Raw genomic sequence first — 18,382 nt, forward strand, 5'->3', positions numbered from 1 at the left:
GAGGGTTCCCATGTCACTTAAAACATATTAGTGTATATGCTTTTCTCCTGTTAATCAGTTTTATGTCTGTTTAATTCTCAGGGCCAAACAGAGACCCTTAGTTTTGTCTCCCCTACAGTTTCTGGACAATGAGGGTGTGATCGTAAAGGGCTGGGATGGCCACTGCCACTCTCTCCAGAGCCTGGGGTTGAGGTCCTGGGAGAACAGACAAAAGCTGGCAGAAGGCAGGAATTCATACAAAGCTTTCCTGGATCTCTGTAGCACTTGTCGATAGAGGAAGGTAAACATTTTCCTTGTCCCTTCCTTTACAAGTTCAGATTGGGAGGGGGAAAACATTTGTAAAAAAATTAGTTCTTTGAAATGTGGCCCTTGTGAGTTTGGTTTTGGTACCATTGACTATTGTTTCTGCACCAGAGACAGTGATTGCTTTCCTTTTGGCCTTATTTTGTGTAGCGAGAGATGGCCTTGGCTTTCCCCCTGCCAGGGCGTGCAGATGGTTGGGCCTGTGTCTACAGGCAGCCCGTGGTCAGATTGGGGGCCCCGAGAACATGATGGTACAGGCATGTGGGTTGAATGCCATTTGTGGCTAGCATCCTACCAACAGTTACTATTTCTCAGGGGTGAGGGGAGGTGTGTACATCTTTCTTTTAAAGGCTGTCTGTGTGTGTGTGGCTCTGGAACTTGGGAGGGATGCATCGTTTGCACCCTCTTTGTTGATGCTTCTTGTGACCATAGTTAATTCATTAAAAGGCGAACTGATTTTAAGCCATAAAAAGGCTTTTTTGGCTTGTAGTCACATTAAAATAGATATACCTTTGAAGATTTGGACTTTTATATCTAAAAGAATATTTGGAGATCTCTTAACATAAACAAATGAAGATCAAATTAAAAAGAAAAAGTTAATAAGGCAAAGATGAGAATCAGCCTGGCTGGCCAATATGGCTCAGTGATTGTGCATCAATCTATGAACCAGCTCATGATTCGATTTCCAGTCAGGGTACATGCCCAGGTTGTGGACTCAATCCCCAGTAAGGGGCCTGCAGGAGGCAGCTGATTAATGATTCTCTCTCATCATTGATGTTTCTATCTCTCCCTCTCCCTTACTCTCTGAAATCAATGAAAATATTTTTTCTTTAGCCCTAGCTGGTTTGGCTCAGTGGATAGAGCGTTGACCTGTGGACCAAATGGTCTGGGGTTCAATTCCGGTCAAGGTCACGTACCTTAGTTGCAGGCTCCTCCCTGGCCCGGGCCCTGGTCAGGCTCGTGGAGGAGGCAGTCAGTCAATGTGTTTCTCTGACATTGATGTTTCTCTCTCTTTCCCTGTCTCTTCTACTCTCCCTAAAAATCAATGGAAAAATATCCTCGAGTGAGGATTAACAACAACAACAACAAATATTTATAAATATATATATGTATATTTTGTGTTTCTGTATTTATACCTAACTCATAAATAAGATTTAAAATGAAACTTATAAGATCTCTGTTTGCATAAACACACAGGCAACTGTATGCTTATGTCTATACATATGTGCATTTATGAATATGTTGATCTTACCTCCAAGTGATATTGCCAAAATTAATTTGTGAAAGAGTTCTATTTAATGGCTTAAGAAAAATAAGTGCTATATAAATTCATGAATCTCTCAAATGTATAAAAACTAACTCCAATGCTTTTTTTTAAGTTCACATGATCTGGGATAATTTTCAGTAAATAAAAGTTAGTTTAGACATTTACACTATAGAATACTATGCAGTTGTAAAAAAAGAGGGATCTCTTACCCTTTGTGACAGCATAGATGGACTTGGAAAATATTATGCTAAGTGAAATAAGCCAAACTGAGAAAGACAAATATCATATGATCTCACTTATTTGTGGAATCTAATTAATAAAATGAGTTGACCAACAAAATAATACCCAAAGCATGGAGGCATGGAACAGACTAACATACCTCGATGTGGACTTGGGGGGATGAGAAGAGATAAACCAAAGAACTTACATACTTATATGCATAGTCCACGGGCAATAGGGTAGTGAAGACCTGGAGGGGTGGGTAGGGGCTGGGAGAAGGGGAGAGGAAGGGAGGAAAATGGGAGATGTCTGTAATACTATCAACAATAAAAAATATATTTAAAAAAATAAAAACAACTATCATACACCTAGAAAAAAATTGTTTGTTTAAGTTTGTTGGCTAATAAAAACAGGCATATCTTTCAGAATTATGAACATTAAATATAGGGCAGTTGTACAAATTCTTCTACCTGAGCTTACTAGTCAAATAAGCTTATGTTATCTTATTGAATGTTTATGATTATAAAATTATAAATTCAACCTAAGAACAAAGCATACAATAACAAATAAATTTCTTTTTTTATCTTTATTGTTGAAAGTATTACATATGTTCCCTTTTTTCCCCATTGACCCCATCTAGCCTGACCCCCCCCCCCACCTTGGAAACTCTTATTGAATATTCTTATATTCATGGCAGTATAGCTGCTTGAATAAGTTCAATTAGAATATGTTCTTCTTGTAACAGGACATAATTGGAAACATTGGATATATTACCACGGCTTTGACTGGAACATCACATCCTATATAATAAATATGCAAATTGACCATCACTCCAACACACAAGATGGCTGCCCCCATGTGGATACAAGATGGCTGCCATAAGATGGCTGGCAGGGGAGGGCAGTTGGGAGCAACCAGACTGGCAGGGGAGAACATTTGTGGGTAATTAGGCCAGCAGGGGAGGGCAGTTGGGAGGGACCAGGCCTGCAAGGGAGGGCAAGTAGGAGCAACCAGACTGGCAAGGGAGGGCAGTTAGGGGTGACCAGGCCAGCAGGGGAGGGCAGTTGGGGGTGACCAGGTCTGCAGGGGAGGGTAGTTAGGGGTGACCAGGCTGGCAGGGGAGGGCAGTTAGGGGCAGTCGGGCTGGCAGGGGAGCAGTTAGGCGTCAATCAGACTGGCAGGAGAGTGGTTAGGGGGTGATCAGGCTGGCAGGCAGAAGAGGTTAGGGGCAATCAGGCAGGCAGGCGAGCAGTTGGGAGCCAGCAGTCCTGGATTGTGAGAGGGATGTCTGACATCCCTCAAGGGGTCCCAGATTGGAGAGGGTGCAGGCTGGGCTGAGGGATATCCACCCACCCCTCCCCACCCCACCCCACCCCCGCCCTGTGCACAAATTTTGTACACCGGGCCTCTAGTTTGAGAATAATATGCATAGAATTAGATATGACCAGACAGATTTCAGGAACTAAGATCAGCTTTATAAAGTCCCTTGAATACCAGCCCAATACCTTGCTTACAGGGTTCCCAGCCTTATAGGTGAGTAAGAAAGGTCATTTCCTAGTAGACCCAGGAAACTGAAGTTACACCGGGGACCTCTAAAGGAGAGGAATTTACCCAGATGGGTAGTATGGCAGGCAGTCTGGTGCCAAGTTCCTGACTTGGCTTATCAACCTCTCCAGACTTTTGAAGATCCGATCTGAGGTCCCTTCTTAAAAGTTCTGGCAAAGTAGACTTAAAAGAGAATACGTGACAAATCGCTATTCTTGTTGCACTTATGTAAATAATAAAGCCAAGTTTAATAAGAGTAGATTTGTTTTACAAACAAACTAGTCCTGCTTCAGTGCTCTCTGATAACAATGGGGTGGCAGCAGAGAGGACATTCTGGGTTTCAGTAGCAGCGATGACACGCCCTTGTGGCTGTCGAACAGGGCCATGTTCACTGACTGAACTTTCCTCCTCTTTGTAGACTGTCTCCTGTGATGGCGTGTATTTTGTCAGTAATTAATATTTTCCATTTTTCTCCCACCCTCCTGACTTGACGTCACTAAAAATTATAACTGCCCTTTTTATGAAGCCCTGCAAGCTGGGTGACCTGATGTAAATGTCAAAGGAATCACCACAACAAATCATGTGTGGACAACCTTCATACCTGCTGCTGCAAAGCCTGATGCCCCCACCAGAGACATTCCAACTACAAAAATACTAAATCAAAGTCATTGGATTGCCACCGCCTGTCCTCCCTCCACCATCTGAAGATGCCTCAAGCCCAACAAGTAAAAATCTTCCTGACTGACTGCCCTCCAGACTTAAAATTGAGTTTGTTCTAATCATTAACCTTTGTTTTTCTTTTGTTTCCATAGAAATACCTCAAATTAAATGCCGGTTACTCCTGCTATATAAAGGACTAATTTAGATGCCCCCCACACCCACCTACACCATTGCCTCCTCAAATAGGACATGGCTGTTTAACTAACTGACCTCTTTTCAGAACTGAGAGGCTGATTCAATGAGATATGGGACAATCTACCAACTCAGCTTCTGGATTGTGACACCAGTATTATTTTAGTAAACAAACTACAGTACATCGTAACCTATTGTGTGTATTTTAACTTTTCAATGGCAATTTTGAAACATATGTAAGAATAGGCCCAATAGTATAAGAAGGCCCCATTTGAGCTTCAACAACTATCAACTCATGGCCAATCTCTTCTATTTTACATGTATAAATTACTTTACCTTTTGCAACAGCTTGGATGGACCTGGATGGTATTATGTTGAGCGAAATAAGCCAGTCAGAGAAAGGCAAATACCATATGATCTCACTTATATGTGGAATCTAATGAACAAAATAAACTGATGAACAAAATAGAAACAGAGCCACGGATACATGGAACAGACTGACAGCTATCAGAGAGGAGGAGGTTTGGGGGGCTGGGTGAAAGAAGGCAAAGAACATATATGCATAGCCCATGGACACAGACAACAGAGCGGTGATAGCCAGAGGGAAAGGGGGGAGGGATAAGAGGAGGTGGGCAAAGGAGGGGAGAATGGAGACAGAAAGAGACTGCTTTGGGTGACGGGCACATGATGCAGTATACAGGTGATGTTTTGTTGAGTTGTATACTTGAAACATATATAATTTTGTGAACCAATGTCACCCCAATAAATTCAATTTTAAAAAGTACAGTGTTTAAAATACTTTCATCTACATTATCTCCTTTGATTGTCCTAACAACTGTGAAAGGTAGGTTGTGTAGTTTTATAGTTAAATTCTATTTCTAACACATTAGCATTTTAATGTAAATGCCAGTTTTTAAGATAGTTAAGCAAAAGATATAGAGTTTGCTTGTATTCTTTATGCATGCTTTATTGGGTTTTTGAGTATCCTAATCCTACCTAATCCTACCTAATAAAAGAGTAATATGCAAATTGACCCTAACTCTGCTACATCCACAAGCCACGCCCATCAGCCAATCAGGAGCAAATATGCAAATAAACCCAACCAAGATGGCTACAGCCACAGAGAGCAGGAGGGAGGCTTGGGTTTCCCCGGCAATTTTTGGAAGCCAAGCTTTCCGCCTGCCCTTGCCGGCCTAAGCCTCCACTCAAGGCTACAAAGTTTCAATTATAGAAGGTAAACAAATCCAAACAGAAATGGCGGCAGCTACAGAGCTGGAAAGAGCAGGAGGCAAGGGTTGCCCCCAGCAATGGAGGAAGCAAAGCTTCTGCAGCCCTGGCTGGCCTAGGCCTCTGCTCCAGGCTACAAAGTTTCAATTATAGATATACGTAAATTCCAACAGAAATGGCTGCCACCACAGAGCAAGCAGGAGGCTTGGCTCTGCTCCAGGCTACAACGTTTCAATTGTAGAAGGTAAATAAACTCCAGATACCAGGGCCTCTGCTTGGGTTGTCAGGGGGTGTGGCTGGCCTGCAAACCAACACAGGCCCTTCACCCAGGCTGCCCCACACCCCAAGGGAACCCCTACCCTGATCCGGGACACCCTTCAGGGCAAACCAGCTGGCCCCCACCCATGCACCAGGCCTCTATCCTATCTAATAAAAGAGTAATATGCAGATTGACCATCACTCCAACACACAAGATGGTTGCCCCCATGTGGTCAAATATCCTGCCCCTATGTGGACATAAGATGGCCACCACAAGATGGCCAGCAGGGGAGGGCAGTTGGGAGGGACCAGGCCTGCAAGGGAGGGCAGTTGTGGGTGATCAGGCCAGCAGGGGAGAGCAGTTGGGGGGACCAGGCCTGCAGGGGAGGGCAGTTAGGGGCAAACATGCTGGCAGGGGAGCAGTTAGGCATCAATCAGGCTGGCAGGGGAGTGATTAGGGGGTGATCAGGCTGGCAGGCAGAAGCGGTTAGGGGCAATCAGGAAGGCAGGCAGGCAAGCAGTTGGGAGCCAGCAGTCCTGGATTGTAAGAGCGATGTCCGACTGCCCGTCTAAACAGGCAGTCGGACATCCCTCGAGGGGTCCCAGATTGGAGAGGGTGCAGGCTGGCTGAGGGACACCCCCCCCCATGCACGAATTTCGTGCACCGGGCCTCTAGTTCATTAATAAAGGAGAATGGAGGCACACTGGCATGTCATATCTTCAGCTATTATTCAAACCGAATTGAATTATGTTTAATAAAATTATTAGCATAAATTACAGATTTTTACTTTTCTAGAAAACTGCTTTTACTGAATAACCTTGATCTCAACTCATCCTATAAAAATGGAATTTTACTAAACGAACTACTTCCAATGTCACATTTTGGGCATAATAGCTGCAAATGTCTAAAATTTAAGGAAGCACTGTAATTTAGAATAATTCTAGGCCAAAAGTGATATTTGTAGAGGATCCAGAGGCATGAAAATCACATAAACCAAAGGAGCTATTTAATCGTGGTTTGGATGTTATTTTTCTGACACTTATCAGTGAAACTGTCATGGATCCCTGGAATTGGGGCTATTAGAATTATTTATTTTGATATCACCCTTTTTTCACATAATTGTGTTTGATATTTTAACAGAAATTATTTATGTTCACATGTATGTGGGTATTGATTATCTATACCTGCACATTACATTATTACTTGTACATGAATTACTTCTGATTCTTCTTGCAACCTGATTTGCATACCCATATTATCATGTAGATATTTGCAAATACTTGTGTATATATATATATTTTTTTCCTGCTCTCTTTCTTACTTGACTGAGAATATCAAGGATGTCCCCAAATGCTCATTTGAAGGTTGATTTAGTCACACTAGCAGAACCCCAGGCTCAAATGTCAGATTGGATCAGTTCTACCCTGTGCACTAATCGTGCTGCCGTCTCCCTGCTGCAGAAGTTACAGTGGCATGTTACTCATCAAGGCAGAATGTAAATGTTTAGTGATTATACAATATGTTTTTGTTAACTCCCCAGATGGGATTTTTTTTTTTTTTTACCTTTGTTTGTTTATTTGAGAACAAGAGCTGAATGCTGAAATGCAGTGGCGGATGCCAGCAATCCAAGGCTTCATTAGTACAGATGAAGCAAAGCTCATTTGTTACACAAATAATTAGAGAGATTAAATGAAAATAAACACTTAGAGGATGTACAGAAGCTCTGAAGTTAGGTAATCATTTTAATTACTCTAGTGACTTCTACCAACCTTCATTACCAGCCACAGATCAAGTTCAAATTGTTTTATGTAAGAATATCATAAGCCACAGGGAAAAAGTACTAGAGCTGCCCAATGATTATGCTTCATAAAATGACATTTCTTCAACCTTCCATTTAAAGGAGTTGTTTCCATTCCCGTACCTGATAAACTCTAAATATTTAAAGAGTGATAAAATTTTGCACTTAAAAGGGTTTTACCCTCATTTTATGCTTCAAATGGACATTCTTAATAAATTTTGTATTTCTATATCTTTACTGAGATTTGATCATAAAAGATGTGGGCCCACATTTTTGAGACACTGACTGTAAAACATTATGGCATATTCAGTAGTTTGAAATAAATGCTACTCAGAATCGTGTCATCCTTATTTCGTGACAGTCTGCACCGTGTCTTCGGGGTAAATTGATTTCTTGTTTCTTCCCTTCCCTACCCCAACCTGGAAAAACTCTACCACACACAGTAATGCCTTGCTGACAGGTGGGGGCCCTATTTCAACGTATTTCATTTTACATTCCTGGGTGATGATGATCCTGCAAGGTCTCCTGAGTTACAATCTTTAGAGGATGTGCTACCTGTATTTAAATACCATTTATTGCCTGCCTTCACAATGCCAACTCCTCTGCAAAATGCTTTACCTCACTTACCCTACTTAGTCCTTACATGAAGTATGTATCGTTGACCCCATACTCCAGATGAGAAACTAAGGCTTTGAGAGGCTCATTGCCTTTCCAAAGTTGCCTAAGCAGCCCAGCTGGGAACCAAATCCAGGTCTGCCCGACTGCAAACCTGTGATGCCCCTAGAGATGACGGAATGAGGAAAACCTGGATGCAAAGGCTGACAAAGGACAGTAGAAGAGATGAAGTGACCTCCGGGATGTGGATGTGCTAGTTGCGTGTTGTGTTGCATGACATCTGTGAATTCTGGACACCAGATGAAATCTCAAATTCCAAACTGTGATTGAGTTTGAAAGTGTCTCATCTCTGAATAGCCCTGGATGCTTCTTCACCCCAAAGAAGAAGCAATTAGGAAATAGGTTTTATGGTGTAGTGGGAATAACGAGGAGTTCCATACTAATAAGATTAGTGACGCTTTTTAATGTAATTCAGTAACCACTTGAGTTTACTCCAGCTAATGCACACGGCATTTCTTTTCAACTGCATTAACATTTCCGACAGGATGAACGAGACTTGGGTATTCTTTAGAGGGTAGGTGGGGGTATGTGCTGCTTTCTAGTATTTAAGAAAAGCCTTGCCCTGGCCAGTTTTGCTCAGTGCTTAGAACATTGGCTGGTGCACAGTGGGGTCGTGGGTTTGATTTCTGGTCAAGGATACGTACCTGAATGCAGATCCAATCCTCAAGCCCATTGGGGCATGAGGCAACCAATTGATGTTTCTCTCTTTTTATCTCCCCCTCCTCCCTCCCTCCCTCCCTCTCTAAACATTAATGGGAAAAAATACCCTCGGGTGAGGATTAACAAAAAATGAAAGCCTTTACTAAATTGTCTTCCCTTCCTCCTTTCCCAAGATGCTGACATTGATTTCTGCAGGCGCACCCCAGGCCTAGGGGTTGTGTTTTGCATAGTCACAGCTGTAAACCTACGTTCGCCTCACCTGGGTTCCCAGGCATTTGGCTAGCCCAGAATACGTGAGGAGATGAGGATGTCCTAATCTGCCGCGTTTAAAATATGAGCTGTGGGTGATACAGGCAGGTGGGGACAGAAGGCTTGCCCTTGCGGGGTGCGGGACAGGGTGGTTGTTCAATCTGTACATTTCACTCTCGGGTTTCAGACCCAGAGGGGGCAGTTAGGGAAATGCACTGAGGCGCCAAGGCCTGATGACAGGCGGGAGCAGCAAGGGTAGGCCCAAGACACCTGGGAGCTTGGGAAAGGCCGAGGGGCATCTGCCCTCACTCAGAACGCGCAACCGGGGGAATTTATTGGTGAGCAAGACAGAAGACCGACAACTGTGGGGAAATGGGCTCAGAAAGCATCAGAGAGGGAGAGTGGCTTTCCCGCAGCTTCGCAAGCGCCTCCCTGGAAGGTGACTCTGAAGTGTGGTCCCTCTTCGTTCCTGTTGGTGCATTACAGCCAGCCAGGGATCAGCTAGTAGCCCACGAAATAGAAAAAGCCCACAGGCAGCACCAATTGTTTGCTGTCTCAGGTCTACACATCCTCGTAGGCTCGGCTGGATTTTGATCGCACGTGTTTGCAGGTAGGAGGGCCAGCCCCTCTGGGTCCGGCTGCGTGGGCCGTGGTCTCTGCAGCCGCGCACAGGGGAAGCCAGGGGCTAGAGCCGCGGACACACGTTCCATTTTCACTGGGCTACTTGCCACCGGCCTCGGAGGAACCCCTTTAAACACGGGGCCTCAGCTCCCCCCCCTCACCCCCCACCCCCCCAAAATGGAGGTGATTCTACTTCCCAGGCCTCCTTGAAAGGATCGTTGGGAGGTTCAAATTGGAATAATTCCGATGGCAGCGAACTGCGAGTAACTGTGACTCCAAATGACTGAAGAACACAAGTTAAACGCATTCAGGTGGAGTTTCAGGAATTTCCCTCCACTGATCTAACTGCAGTTGGGCAGCAACCGCTGGGATTGATCCCTTCTTAAGGGCTATCTCACAGCCAAACACCTCTGTGCCGTCCCCCTCCCACCCCACCCCACCCCACCCCCCAAACTCGGTCTCCCAGGGCTTCTATCGATCTCTGCCTTTCAGTGAAAGCGCTGTTTGTTGCCGCGGTTCGCACCCCCCAGCACACCGGCCCCGCAGCCGGGAGCCAGAGAAGAACCCTCTGCCCTCTCCCGCCTCTCCTCCTCTCACTCCACACCTTCGGTCTCCCGAGTTTTCTGCACGCGAATGGGTTCCTGGCGGATCTCCAAGGACCTTGCAGTATTTCAGAAAGCTGGGAGCGCGCGGAGACGAGCGAGCGAGCATCTGCCCCCCTCCCGGAGGTCGTGCGCCCCTCGGGGACCCTCCTCCCGCGCCTCCCCGGGCGGTGAAGCAGCCGCCCCCGGAGCCGGCTCGTCGGGCCAGACCCCGCGGAGAAGCGGGCCCCCTCCCCACTTCCCCCTCGCCGCCCCTCGCCGCCAGTAGCAGCGCTGCTGTCTTCCCACCGGAGGGCTGGGAGGGCGCCCGCGTCCGCAGCGCCCCCGCCCCCTCGCTTTTTCTTTCTTTCCTCGGTTTGGGATCTTGCTGCCGGAGCCGGGAGAGGTGCTGAGAGGAGCAGAGCGAGGGACAGGAGTGCAGGCTTCCGCTGCAGCGCGCGAACGGGGCTGGGGCACTGCATCTCCCGCGTCCCCTCCCGGTGCTCGCCGCCCTGGCTGGGATGTGAAGAAGGGAAGCCCTCGAAGGAGCCCACGGTCGGAGTCCCTTTGCCCGCAGCGGCCGCGGGACCAGAGCGGCGACGCCGGCGGCCCGGGGGCCGGCTCCCAGCTCCCGTTCCTCAGGAAGAGCGCGGAGGGGATCGCGTCCTCCCGGCGCTCGGCGCAACTCCGGGGCTGGCAGCGCGCGGCGGGACCAAGTCCGCTTCCCGCCGACGCCCCGAGTGCGGGGCCGCACCCGCACGCCCGCCTGCCCTCCTCATCGCCCTACCTCCTTGGCACCTGCGCCGACCCCCACGCCAGGCGCTGAAAGCCCGGCGCCCGGCTCCCGCAGCGCCCCCGGACCCGATGGAGAGCGCGCGGGCCGCGGCTTCTTGAGTGCGGGCGCCGCCGCCGTCCAAACTGCGCGCTGGGGTCCCCCGGCTGGCCCCTCTGAGGGGCATCCGCGAAGCCGGGGAAGAGCGCACCATGAAGTCCGTGCTGTTCAGCCGATTCTTCATCCTCCTGCCCTGGATCCTCATCGTCATCATCATGCTCGACGTGGACACCCGCAGGCCCGCGCCCCCGCTCACCCCGCGCCCCTACTTTTCTCCCTACGCTTTGGGCCGCGGGGGCGCCCGACCCCCGCTCCGCAGGGGCGGCCCCGGGCGCAGCTCGGAGAAGCGCAACGAGTCGCGGCCGCAGCCGCAGCCGCAGCCGCAGCCGCCTCTGCCCACCATCTATGCCATCACGCCCACCTACAGCCGCCCGGTGCAGAAAGCCGAGCTGACCCGCCTGGCCAACACCTTCCGCCAGGTGGCGCAGCTGCACTGGATCCTGGTGGAGGACGCGGCGGCGCGCAGCGAGCTGGTGAGCCGCTTCCTGGCGCGGGCCGGCCTGCCCTGCACGCACCTGCACGTGCCCACGCCGCGGCGCTACAAGCGGCCGGGGCTGCCGCGCGCCACGGAGCAGCGCAACGCCGGCCTCGCCTGGCTGCGCCAGAGGCACCAGCACCAGCGCGCGCAGCCCGGCGTGCTCTTCTTCGCCGACGACGACAACACCTACAGTCTGGAACTCTTCCAGGAGGTAGTGGCCGGCCCGCCCCAGCGCGGGGCCAGGGCGGGAGGGGGCCCCGGGGGTCGCCTGCCCTTGGGAGTTGTCACTTCTCGGTGCACTTTTGGGACTCCAGGTGGAGCGCGGCTCGCGGGCAGCCCACAGCCTCTGCCGGCCCTGGCGAGTTTCGCTGGTCAAGGGGGTGGGGTTTGGGGGGAGGGGTGAGGACCACCGTGACTTAACGGTGGGAGTCCGGCTTAGCAGTCTGCCTGGCCCCGAGATTAGGTTGAGGGATTGGCACAGGTGTGGGACGCGGGCATGATCGCCAGGAACAGGCCTGGGTGGCCCGAGGATGGAGCCCAGGTGGAGAGGTTGGTCGGGGAGACTGGATGCCACAGGATGGGGATCGGGGAGACGGCCCTGCGCAGTGCGGGGCGGCTTGGTGTCCTCCCCAGGCCTTTCAGAGCGCACAGGTGTGACTGGGATTCTAGAACCACACGGAGAGGAAGGTGGTGTTATTTAAAAATCAGCCAAGAGACCAATTTCTCTGGCACAGACCGCTGGCACGGAAATGATTATTAGTGAAAACATTGCCTTCTAAGGGGGTCCTCCCTCCATCTCTTCCCCCACCCCACAAAGGCCCTTTCCGACTCGGCATGCTGCCTCTTTTTTCAAGGAAACTCTCTGGCAAGTGACTGGAGACTGTTCTGCCTGGTGGGAAAGACGGTTCTGTCTTTTCGCAGCCAGAGCTACCAGCTGCACTTCCAGTTCCTTTTCTCGACCTTTCTCGAAGGCCTCTCTCTTTGGTGAGGTAGCAAGGCTCCTCTTGCATGGTGCCATTGCACCCTGGTGCCTGCTGGAGGGTCTCAGTGCATCCCGCCCCACGCTGTGGGGAAGACCCACTTTTCCCTTGAAAGGCCACACGTGCGCACAACCAGCGTGCACTGGGCTAGAACAGGTGTTAACTTCTTGAGGCTGGTATTTTGCAGCCTGTGTGTGTGTGTTCTGCAAATAAGACTGCATTCCAAGGTTTTGTCAGTTTCTTCTTCAGACACAAATACAGCTGGAAAGTATCTTAGATTCTTTGACATCTTGTGGGACCATTGCCTTCCTCTACCCCAAATTCCTTGATAGCCTGCCCCTAAGACTCCATCGCCCCCTCCTCACCCAGGTAAACTGGACTGTGTGTCTGGCAAATCATACGTGCCCCACACTTTCATTCTAATATCTGTTTAGTGCTCTTAACCTCAGGCCAAAGCTACTTGTACACCTTCAGTTTAATTTTTCTGCCTATGTGATTTGAAAAAAATCCATTTCTTAAGAGCAATTGCCACCTTCATTTCTATTCATCCTCTCCTTCTTCGTGAATAAAAGGACCAGTAATTGCTTTCTATCTTTTCTTCTCCATCCTTTCAGGAGGTAGAGCTTTCTGTCCATGTTTCTATGGAAGAAATAAATGTGTGGGATAGTCTTTATAACCAAGACTACAGATATCATCTGATTTTTTTGAAATTGGGCTTTTATTTTTATTCTGCTTGCATACTCCCTCCCACAAAAGATAGGGTTTGTGTTCTGAAGCACAGACCTTTGCATGCCAGTACACCACAATTTTAAACCCACTCTTCTTCCACTGGGAAGTTGCCTTACCTGTGAAACTGTGGTCTTGTGTGTGTAAAGTAATGCACATCATTATTAATTACCCCTTTAGGGGGCAGGGCTGTTTCGGGGGAATGATTTTCAGTTTATTCCCAGCTGCTAGCCTGTCGTGTGTGGTGGTAGATGAGGGCCAGAGTGGGCAACGCAGGCGGTGAGACATTCAGGACAGTTTTCCTTTGATGCTTCCCAAACTGAAAGGAAGGCTTGTTGGTGGTGGCTACTAAGCAGCAAGAGAAGAATACAGTAGGCTTTTTTCCCTAGTGGTCCATGGAGGGTGGAGGTGGAGAGAAAGAGAGACAATGTAAGGAAGGAGAGGGTTAGGAGAAAAAAAAATAGCATTGGCCAGAGGAAACTATAAAGGAAAAACGCAAAACTTTCTGAAGTAATGAGAATAAAATTAAGAGCATGTGTAGCTCTTTTTTGTGGAGAGGTGCCAAGTATACAAAAATACACAAAGAAGCAATTTTTTAAAAACACAATATGCATGACACACTTAGAATTTTCTTCTTTTTTTAATCTTTATTGTTGAAAGGATTGCATATGTCCCCCTTTTCCCCCTATTGACCCCTTCTAGCCTGCCCCTCCCCCAGCCCCAGGCCTTTACCACCCTAGACACATGTAGAATTTAAATTCTATAGCTCCTAGAGGTCCCTCCAACCCAGTAATTTTATGACTAGTCCCTTTGTCCACCACCATCCCTTCTCCCTCCCACATGATGCATTTGGACAGAGTAGGCATCTGTTCACCATGCATATATGCCAATACATTCAGTTTTTCTTTTTACAACACATTATTTTCCTCACATGGCAAGCAGTATTGATTCTCTAAAAAGTCAGATTAGTGGAATTTATGCATCCTTAGTTTTGTGAATTAATGGGATGGCCTACCTTAAACCAGTTCTAGGATTGATTCCATGTGGATGACAGTGTAGACATGGCTCTCTTGGAAAAAAGATAGGACTAGCTAAAACAGCCTGACATGGTAGCTCCCTGGGGGGAAGGGAAAATGCTGATCAGGGATGCTGTAGAGCGGAGGTCTATATCTCAGCGCTGTGTATGTGCACACACGCAAATTAGCTTTTAAGTAATTCACAGTGCTTAAGGAAAGAATGTCCCAAGTCAGGCTTCATCTTTTATTCATAGTGCTTCTAATTTCCATGGTTGATGTAAACGCAGATAAGATAGAAGGAAGAAAATGAACCAGGTACAAATTAGCTCACTAAGCATTGGCTGCAAATGAAGGAAAGTAAAAGATGAAAGGTCTCCAAATTAAATTAAAGGCGCAACAGGCAATCCATGTTCAATTATTTCTCCGTGGTAACTGGCATGGTGCTTGCTTCTCCCATACAGCTAACTCATTTTCAGCCTACCCTTTCAACTGAGCTGTGCCGCCTGGAAAGAAATATTTGCATTGAACGAATCCTACGTTAACAGCCAGATCCACTTGGAAATGAAAGCTAGTGTGAGTTGCAGCCACAGAAACTCTGCTGGCCATTGGAGAGAACAGTGGTCAGGGGTATGTGTGTGTGTGTGTGTGTGTGTGTGTGTGTGTGTGTGTGTGTGTTTCAGGTTTCCAGTATCTCAACAACTACTGCTCTTCCTGTGGCATTGATGGGGGTTTGAATTCTGGACCACAGGTAGTCCACCTGCCTGTGCACCCAATGGATGGAGCTCTCCGGAAAAGCTTATTTGCAAAGGATTTAAACTGCTTTAATAAAAGCAACTACTGCAGATAAATGTGACTCTATATCCAGTCATATTTTCAATAAGCTATTGATTAGATTTCTGTTCCTTACTGGAAAACCTTCCAGGTTTTCCTGAGTTTAAAGCTGATGCTTTTCAGGTGAAGTTGCTTTCGCCTTTGCAAGTCCATTAAATGGAAAGGTTAAAAAATAGCACTTTCCAAGCAGGAACAAAAACTTTAAAATTTTTAACTTTAAATTTAATGAGGAAAGACTGGAAGACAGGCCAACTCCGAGACATTTAAGTAGCTCATGAAAGGATTCAGTTAATGAGACTGCATCTGGAAGATGTTCTGACAGGCAGTGAGCTGAACAGGCCCTTTGTTTGGATTTTTTTGGTTGGGTGCTGTTATTTGTGTGCTAGGAAGGTGGAGGAGTTGAGGCTTAATTCTGTCTTGCTCCTTTTCTGAAACATTTATAAGCTCCCCCTACCTTTTACAGGCAGCTTATTAGAGCTATAATACAAAGAATATTGAAATTCACAATTTTAACCGCCCCACCCTCCACCCCCAATAGTAAATTCTGTGTGTTTCCTGCAAGGAGACAAAAGATCTGCCATTCTTTTTACCCTGATACTTAGTTTTGGTAATTATCTTTTCAAAGTGAAGAAGCCCAGAAGATTCCATTATTTTACCTGGAATGTGTTCCTTGTGTTTTATTTCTCCCTATCTAAAAGCATATTATCATGCCATAGGTCTGATAAAATGTGAGAATTTTGGGAAAATATGGTCATAAAACTACAGCCAATTTTCTTAGGCTATTGATGTTAAATCTATAGATTTTCTTTAGTCTCCCTGTGGATAAGAATTGAGTTATGGCTAGTCTTTGACAGGGTTCTTTGGAGACCAGCAGTTTTCATTTGGATTTTGATAATTTAATGGACCAGAAATAATAACTCAGCTTTAAAAGACAATCTCTCTTGCCTCTTCCAATTGTCTTTTTCCATCATTCGCCCCCTTACTTTTCACTGACTATTCTTTCTCATGAATAGACATGAAGATGTGTCTGGATTATTGCTTGGTACAATGAATTTGTGTCTTTTAAACTTTTAGGCTGTTGTCTGGTTCTTTTTGGAAACTATGTGGGTGACTCCATTTTCTTCTGCCTATTCCACTTGCCTCTAAATTACAAGGTGGTAATTTCTCTCTTGTGTGAACAGTAATGGAATAGTAATTGCTTTTAAGGCATGCTACAAAAGCAAAATAGAAGAACCAAAGTGAACGGTCTTATTTATTAACAATTCCAGGGGGTATTCGAGTAGTGTTTTTTTGGTACAGAATTCAATAATGTTCAGATATGTCTATTCAAACCTTTCAGGCAGACTCTGATGGAATATTTGCTCAGTCTGTATAAGTTAACACGTTATTGTATATTTGATTTGCAGTGCTGTGGAAGCACGAAATTAAGTTTTGCATGGTTCTCAAATTCTCTCCCCAAAACACAAATACAGTTGTTATACCAATCTATTGTATACGTACCAGGTGTACCAGTTAATAATGCGGATTTTTTTCAATAGATGGAGTTACACATATGTTGATATATATGCGATTTGATATGTGTGCTATTTTATTGTATTGACAGCAGGCTTCAAAACTTCATATGTCAAGTTTTCTGAAGGTGTTAACATCATAGCTATTTTTACGCTTAAAATGTCGAATTTCATGCCAAAAAAAGAGCATTTGTGGGAAGTTTTAATTCACTACTTTATTTTGAAGAAAAGTGCTGCTGAAAGTTATCGTATACTTTAGTGTGAGGATAAACAAGTCATCTTTTCTGTCAAAGAACAGTTTATACAGCCACCATGTTGGCCACATGGCTTGCAGCTCCCCTAGGGGCTGCCATCTTGAAAAAGCAAAGGCCAACCCCTCCCTTTGAATTAGCCAATCGCGAAAGATTGTGCACCTGAGCTCCAATCAGGAGCAAAGGACAGGTCACATTCATAAGGGATTATAAACCCAAGCAGCCCGCCTGCTTGGTGTGCACGCACTTCCAGACTATGTGTGTGCACCCTTCTACGTAGAAGTAAATATGTTTGCCTTGCTGCCTGGCTCCCGAGTGTTTTGTATTCTACCAGAACCCCTGACTTGGGGGGCTCGCCTTATTTCTAGCATTCAGGAAGCTTATGGTGAACATGCTCCATCTCAAGATACTAAGTTATGATTTCGATGTGAAAGACAAAGAACGTCCAGGTCAAACGAAAAAGTTTGAAGACCAACAATTACAAGCATTATTGGATGAAGATGCATGTCAAACGCAGAAACAACTTGCAGAAAGATTAAACGTTGCTCAGCAAACAATTTCCGATCGTTTACAAGCAATGGGAAAAATTTTAAAGGAAGGAAAATGGGTGCCACATCAATTTAACGAAAGACAAATAAAAACCGAAAAGTCATCAGTAAAATGTTGCTTCAATGGCATGAAAGAAACTCTTTTTTGCATCGAATTGTGACTGGCGATGAAAAGTGGATTTATTTTGAGAATCCCAAACACACTAAATCATGGGTTGATCTGGGTCAACCATCAACATCAACCGCAAGGCCAAATCGCTTCCGAAAGAAGACAATGCTCTGCGTTTGGTGCGACCAGGAAGGTGTGTATTATGAGCTTCTGAAACCAGGTGAAACCATTAATACTGATCGCTACTGACAACAAATAATCAATTTGAACCGCGCTTTGATCTGAAATGACCAGAATGGGCCAGAAGACACGGCAAAGTAATTTTGCTTCATGATAACGCACCATCACACATTTCAAAACCAGTTAAAGACACATTAAAAGCTCTTGCCTTGGGAGTATTAACTCACCCATTGTATCACCAGACCCTGCTTCTTCAGATTACCACTTGTTCTGATCGATGGCACACACACTTTCTGAGCAACACTTCTAAACATATGAAGAAAGATGGGGGAAATGTGTAGCTAGCGATGGACATTACTTTGAATAAAGCACTTTTGATGTTTCTCTCGAAATTATCATGTTTTCTTTGATTGCAAAATCCGCCATTATTAACCAGTACACCTGGTAGGTAGGTAAATAAATAGGCAGATTTAGAATAGATTTCCAATTCACAGACATAAACTAATAAAATATAATCCATTGTTCATACCTGGTAATTTTTGTGTACAACCTTAAGTAAATGTTTAAAATACCCTTTGCCATGGATACAAGCAAAATACAGTTG

At 46.2% G+C, this 18,382-nt stretch overlaps 1 protein-coding gene across 1 annotated transcript in view; it reads left to right on the plus strand.

Moving 5' to 3' along the window:
* Positions 1-11,240: 11,240 nt before the first annotated feature.
* The window catches only part of B3GAT2 (beta-1,3-glucuronyltransferase 2), a gene marked incomplete at its 5' end in the record, with an annotated part of 65,838 nt that continues 58,696 nt past the window's right edge, over positions 11,241-18,382 (plus strand). The window contains one exon of the mRNA XM_079780967.1: positions 11,241-11,837. Within this exon, the coding sequence (XP_079637093.1) occupies positions 11,241-11,837 (597 nt within the window). The remainder of the gene's footprint in view (positions 11,838-18,382) is intronic.

This window comes from Cnephaeus nilssonii (assembly GCF_951640355.1).
Source record: "Cnephaeus nilssonii genome assembly, chromosome: 9".
Taxonomy (NCBI): domain Eukaryota; kingdom Metazoa; phylum Chordata; class Mammalia; order Chiroptera; family Vespertilionidae; genus Cnephaeus; species Cnephaeus nilssonii.